Source organism: Belonocnema kinseyi, chromosome 6 (genome assembly GCF_010883055.1).
Source record: "Belonocnema kinseyi isolate 2016_QV_RU_SX_M_011 chromosome 6, B_treatae_v1, whole genome shotgun sequence".
In the NCBI taxonomy this organism is placed as follows: Eukaryota; Metazoa; Arthropoda; class Insecta; order Hymenoptera; family Cynipidae; genus Belonocnema; species Belonocnema kinseyi.
Window position 1 is genome coordinate 69473966 of NC_046662.1, and position 7020 is coordinate 69480985.

The following is a 7020-nucleotide window of genomic DNA, read 5'->3' on the forward strand; positions in this document are numbered from 1 at the left end:
ATATGGTTACTCTAGAGAATTTGCTTTTTTGATTTACAAATTCAACAATTCAACAATTTTTCCTGATTGAAAATTCATCTCTTGTTGAATCCATCTTTTAGTTTGAAAATTCATCACTTCAGATATAGAGACTTGATCTAATTTGTTTAAGAATGGATATGTTTTGGTTTTTTATTCGAAATTAAAATATTTTCTTGGTTCTAAGATTAACTATTACGTTTTTCGTTGAAAATTCTTCCATGTTGTTCACATTGAATCCAACTCTTTAGTTATACAGTAATTTTATTTAAAAGAATTTATCCACCTATTTTCAGAAAAATCAATTTAGTCCCCCTTTTTTTAGGGTTAGAATTTTGGACTGTGAATGAAGTCTGTTAAAATATTACGCGTTTATATTTTGTTTTTTAGTTTAAGTCTAGATCAAATTAAATCTAAGAAATATTCCAGGGATTCAAGCTTTGTGTGATAATCAGTGACGAAGAAGTGGAGGGATAGTGAGTGTCTAAAATATTGTTACGTAATTTTTGAACGGCCCCAAATTGTTTTGAAAGTTAATTCTTTGAATTACAGTTGTGTTCCCTGCGATTTAAAAATTGGAATTTAAAATGGAATATTAGATTGTATGCAGCGGCGGATCCAGGCCTTGGTCTCGGAGGGGGCGATCGGGGCGTTTAAGTCGAAAAAAGCAACAAAAAAAAATATATTTCAAGTTATAAGTATAAAAACTTAGAGCTCGGGGGGGGGGGGGCGATCGCCCCCAATGATTGTATGCGTGTAGTCTAATAAATCTAGAAGTTTTAAAAATTACCTTAGTGTCTGTTATTCGTTTGTAGTTTTGTAATGAATCCCAAGCAGCGATTTTTCTATCCTTTTCTCCACCGGAAAGCAAAGTTCCTTCTGAAAGCATCACTAGGCAACTAATACCCTTATTGTGAGCCTCAAATTCCATTCGAACAAAATAGGCTCCATCTGCATCGACGGAATAAACTGTAATAAATCCGTCACTATCGGCTGTGACGACGTCACCGTCTTGTTCGAATTGGATACTCGTTACATGTGTTCGGGAAGGCTAAAAAATATTTTAATGATTTAAATGTTATTAGAAAAGTTTTATATACACTCAACTCCCGAAATAAGACCGGGTTTTAGCATGCTTTGGCCTTGGTCTTTTATCGAGAATTGACTGTTATTTTAATTTTATTACATATTTTTAATGCTACAATAAATTCTTAATATTGATTATTTATTACCCTCTCTTTTAATATTATGATTATATTACTTTTTTTACTGAACAAATAAAATCTAATTTTTTTCGCGAATACTTACAGGTTTAATAATATCTGTCCTTTCAAAGAACCCATCCTTCCTTCGATTCCAAAATGTTAAGTGACCCCGACCATGTGTTATTAGGAGATTGTCATCAAGAGGATGAAAAGCTGCCCCCGTCAAATCTTCCTGCAGAGTCTGTAAGTGAAAATATTTTTTAAATACAGTCGATTAAATTTTAGTCAATTAAATTAATTATTCTACTTATTTCAGGATTCTTTGAGTTATTTCTTCTGAGGCAAATCGTTTTTAAATTTCAGAATTTTATAATTCAAAGACTTCATTTTGACCGATATTAAATAAAAAAGTTTTCTATTTATATACGGGAATCCTAAAAATTTGCCAGAAATTTGAATTTTAGATCAAAGATTATATACTTCGGGTTTTGAATTTTTGTTTAAATTTTTGATACTTCGAAATGCAATGATTTCATTGTTGAATTTCAACTAAATTTCACCGTATAGTTTTCAAAAGTTCTTGACGTTTATAGCTAAATAAAAACACAAACTTACTTCAAACTATTCAATTTTTAGGAATAAAAATTTGAATATTTCTAATTAATTAATTGAGTGGGACAACAAAAATCATAAAGATTGTATCATTTAAATATATAAATCATCAAGTCTGACAAAATTTTAATAAGACCTTTTGAATTTTGTTTTCCTAATTCAGTGATTTTCAAATCTAAAATATTAAAAATTCTTGGCCACAAGCGTGTGATATTTTTAGATAAACTTAAATTCAAAGTATTGATTGATTTTTAAATTTATTTTTTCCTTTAAATTCAAAACTTAGGACCTTAATTTTTGTCAAATATGAAAGATGTCCAACGTAAGGGATTAAAAATTTTTAATCCATAAATTTGGACTGTTTAGATACAAAAAATGCACAAAAAACTATTTTTCTAAGATATTTCCAAAGCAAAGCGAAAAAATGTGAAGATTTACATTTTATTTTTATTTTCCTAAATAAAGAAAGTGGAGTAAAGAGTCTGGAGAATCTCGCAATCGTTTTTGTTTAAAATCCGATTGGCTTTTTATTACTTGAAGTTATTTTATATCTTAAATTTGAAATTTAGCAAATTAAATCTACAAATAATCCTTGTTAAAAAAATCATAGAAAACTTTATGCGAATTGAGGAACTATGTGCTTTTTAATACCCTTACGGGGTTAAATTAAAACTATCAAGTTATCTTATAAATTACTGTGAATATTATACATGTCTTATGTGAGTGTTTTACGCTGTAAATGAGTTTAAAAAAATTTTTATTTAACATCATAAGATTTACAAGAAAGCTTAAAATTTCTAAGAATTTCAGGTTGAGGAATTTTTTTTCAAAGAAAATTAGCATTTTAAAACAAAAACCATATCACACATTTCTAATAATATTAGAATATATTAGCGTTTTGCAATGTAAATGAGAATTTTTAATTAAATAATTAGATTTATGAGATAACAATTTTCAACAATTTACGTGGTTCGATTTTTTAGCGTTTTCCCTACCATTTAGCATTTTAAAACAAAAATAATTAGATTTTAAAGGTTCATAATCTTAGAAGAATTTCAGTTGGACTTCACATGCTAAATTGCCACTTTGAAATAAAGTTTGTTATGATTTGAACAATATTTAGAATATTTTAACAAAAAATTAATGGCATTTTTTATAAAAAATGATTATATTTTCAAGAAGTATACTTTTCAACAATTATAGGTTATTTTGGCGTGTTTCACCTGAAATATGTATTTTAAAACAAAAAATCATTAGATTTCAATCGAATGATTTTTGTTTAAAATAATAAAAATTTACAAGCTTCTAAAATGTTGGATTTTATTAGTTTTTTCCTCGACCATATATCAGTGGTTATAAATAAAAAACAATAGGTTTACAAGAAGATTTACAATCCTGAACAATTTTTTGTTATGTGATGTCTGCCTTTCTTTTAAAATTACTATTTTTAATAATAAATTATAGGATTTCAAAGAATATTTACAATATTTGAACAATAATAGCCTATGTTCATAATTTTCCTCGGAAATTGGTTTTCTCAAATAAAAATGCAACGATTTCATTGGCCATATATTCTACTATTATTATAAATATATTAATTCTAAAATATCTAAATCAATTTTCATAAATTATCAAAAATATTGTTCTTGCTTTGCTTTTATATTATTTTAGATAATATGTAGATTAGGGTGGTCCCAACATTAGATTTTCGATTTTTGTTTTAAATGGGAAAAAAAGATTTACAAAAAAAGGTAAAAAGTTGTACTTGTTATTAACTTTTTGTAAATTTAAGCTTGGACACCATCTCTCGTATTTTCAAGGGCTAATTTTCACGCAATAACTTTTAATACTTACGGCCCCAAACCCCTTATATTGTGTCCGGAAAATACCCCAAATATGCAATGTATCATTTTTATTTAAAATTCATGCTAAAGGCGCCATTTCTTTTATTTGTTTATAAATTATTTTTCGGGATAAATGATTTTTTTCAGATTTGATGACATAGTTATTTAACGTTAAAAGTAATATTTCTTTGACTAGAATATTTGGCAATTTTTTACATAATTTTCATTTTCTCAAACAATTCTTTAATCAAGAAAATCGTTTGAAAAATGAAAATGGTTTAAATAATTGTAAACAGTTTTTCACATAAAATATCACTCTGAGAATTCATAAACTGCGTTATTGAATCCAGAAAGTAGTAACTTTTCAAGACTTACGAGTGGAAAAAGTTTTTTAAACAAGTGCAAATTGTTTGAATAATTGCCAAATATCGTTAAAAAATATATTACTTTCAACATTCTTTAATTATGTTAGTAATTTCAGAATAAAATAACATTTTATGCTTAACAGGGGAAAAATGGTTTCAACAAATGAAAATTGCTTCAATAATTACCAATTATGTTAAGTAACAAATATTATTCTTGAAATTCATTAAGTGCATCATTATTCTTCGAACATTCATTAAAAGGTGACTTAACTTTAATTTACAAGAAGTTGATAACAAGTACTTTTTTCCAATTTTTATAAAACGGAGCTTTTCTCATTTAAAACACCGTCCTAATTTGAAAAGTGATTTGAATACAAAAACGGAATTTGTTTTTCCAGAAAATAAACAAATTGGAAGGGATCGATCACCAAAAACCGAATTTTTAGTTATATCGTTTGAATTTTACAGCTGATACCCAGAAAACCCTGCGGCACATGCGCATTAAAGTCCTACTCTCGTTTTTTCAAATTATCTTAATTTTCTTGCCGATTAATGACTTTTCATGAGAAATTAAGTAATTTCAATTCTCCAAATTAATTAATTTTCAAGATTTAAGTAAAAACAAGTTAAAATTTCTTTTAAAATCACGATTTGAAAATTCTGCAAATTCGCGTTTGAATTCAGATTTTTAGTTTGTCAGGTTGCATTTCTGCCAATAGCAGTTAGTATGTGTTGGTTCTTCTTCCAACTTCCAACTGACATCGTCGCATTGGACTCCGAAATTTAAGCTCGAAAAAGGAATATTTTTTTAATCCTATCATTTAAATACGGTTTGATTTGTATTTAGAATCAGTGCTAATTAAAATTCGATTATAATTTCGCAAAATCTCAGTCTATTTCTAGAGAATATTCGATCCATAGTCGCAATAGTGTAGCGCGGCTTTGGGGGGATCTAAATTGCCTTTTTATTGTGAATTTTTGTCTGAAAAAAGGTCAAACTTTGCTTTCAAAGAAGAAAAGTCGGGAGTGTTATCATTTTTGTAGTTTTCTTCTGTCTCGTATTGTACACTTTTCCTTGAATTTGAAAGTTAGAAATGATTCCCCATTGTTGTCATTTTCGGGCGGGAATCCGTTACATCGGACTTTTTGACGAAACATTTTTTAGGCCTTATGTGTCTTCTAAGAACATAAATTTTGATTTTCAACTTATAAAAAGTGGTAAGTGTAAATAAAACAAGATCCTAATTATTGTTCAGAACTGATTTTACAAATTAGAATGTAGGGTAAGTTTGAAATATATCTATCGAAAAATCTTGTAAAAAATTGTATAACATAATGGCTGCCAATTTTGTAAATAATTGTATTTTAGATATTTTTTACTTTAAATTGCATTTTATCCTTGAATAGTAACTCTGAGACTTATTTGTTCAAACCTAAAATATTTTAAACTGGTTTTGAATATTATTGATTAGCGAAAATGAAAAATTGGTCAGAGAAAAAATAGAAAATTTTGAAAATGAAGTTTTGTGGCGAACCATATATAATATTTTTGTCAGTAATTTATTTTCCTTGCCTATTTATATTTATTCAGTTTCTTTTTCCCGGCAATTATATTTTTTGTTAAACACTTTATTATTTGATTGAAAAGTGACCAAGTTGGTTAAAAAGTCCTTTTTGTTAAAAATTCAACTGTTTCTTTGAAAATTCGCTTTTTTGGGTTAAATATTAAACTATTTTGACATAAAATTAACTTTTTGTTTTAATTCATATTTACGGATAGAAAATTCTATTCTTTTACAGAAAATGTTTCATTTAGCTTGAAATTTTAACTAATTAGATTGGCGTTTTTCTTTCTTGACTCACGAATCTTTATTTTTTGAAAATTCTTCTTTTTGATTGGAAAATTTATCTCGTTGGTTGGAAATTTGTCTTTTTTGTTGAAAATTATTTGTTTATAGAAAATTTAACTGTTTTGTTTTGTTCAAAATTCATATATACTATTTTAAAACTCATGTTTCAAAATTCATATCTTTTGTTGAAAAATAGTCCTTTTTGGTAGAAAATGAATCTTCTTCATTGTACGAGTAAATTCGTATTCTTAATTGAAAGCTTCACTTATTTTGATAGGAATTTCATTTTTTTATAAATGACAAAATTATATATTTTTTAATTCATCTTCGTAGGTACAAAAATCAACTATTTGATTGAAATTCTAACATTTTTGTTGAACATCAACTATTACATTTTTCGCTGTGAATTCATATTTTGATTAAATATTCAACTTTTCGGGTTAAAAATTCAACTAATTTCTCAAAAATTCGTCTCTAGACTTGAAATTCGAGCTATTTAGTTAAAATTCATCAATTTTTGGTTGAAGTTTAATCTTTTTCGTTTAAAAATTGGACTGTTCGGTTAAAAACTGATCTTTTTATACAGAAAATGCAATTTTATTTCCTTAAAAGTCCAACTATTAGGTTGAAAATTCAACTAAGTGTTTAAAAGTTCAATTATTTTCTTAAAAATTAACTTTTTCGTTAAAAATTCATCTTTTAGGGTATAAAAATCAACTATTTTCAAAAACATTCAATTTTTTATCTTTAAATTTTAATGATTTGGTTAAAAATAAAACTATTTTGTTAGTCATTTTTTCTCAAAAATTTAACTATTTTGTTAAAAAAATTCGTCTTTTTGGATTGAAAATTCATTTTTCATGGTAAAAGAGTAATTTTAGAAATTTTTCTGTTTTATTTTTTATTTAAAAATTATCTTTTTTTTAAGCTTAACTATTTGATACAAAATACATATATATTGTTGAAAAATATTCTCATTCAGTAGAAAATGAATATTCTTGGCTGCAAAATTCCTCTTTTTTAGTTGTAAACTTCACCTCCTTTGGTAGGAATTGCATACTTTTTATTATAAATGTAAAAATTATATATATATATATATAATTTTTACATTTATAATAAAAAATAT

General features: G+C 26.2%; 1 protein-coding gene across 3 annotated transcripts in view; it reads right to left on the bottom strand.

Moving 5' to 3' along the window:
- Positions 1-7020, bottom strand: part of LOC117174709 (echinoderm microtubule-associated protein-like CG42247) — a 55638-nt gene that overhangs the window by 17326 nt on the left and 31292 nt on the right. For all 3 annotated transcript variants that reach the window (XM_033364018.1, XM_033364017.1, XM_033364016.1), the window contains 2 exons: positions 1327-1464; positions 809-1069 (listed from right to left, as the gene is read on the bottom strand). In XM_033364018.1, the coding sequence (XP_033219909.1) occupies positions 809-1069; positions 1327-1464 (399 nt within the window). The remainder of the gene's footprint in view (positions 1-808; positions 1070-1326; positions 1465-7020) is intronic.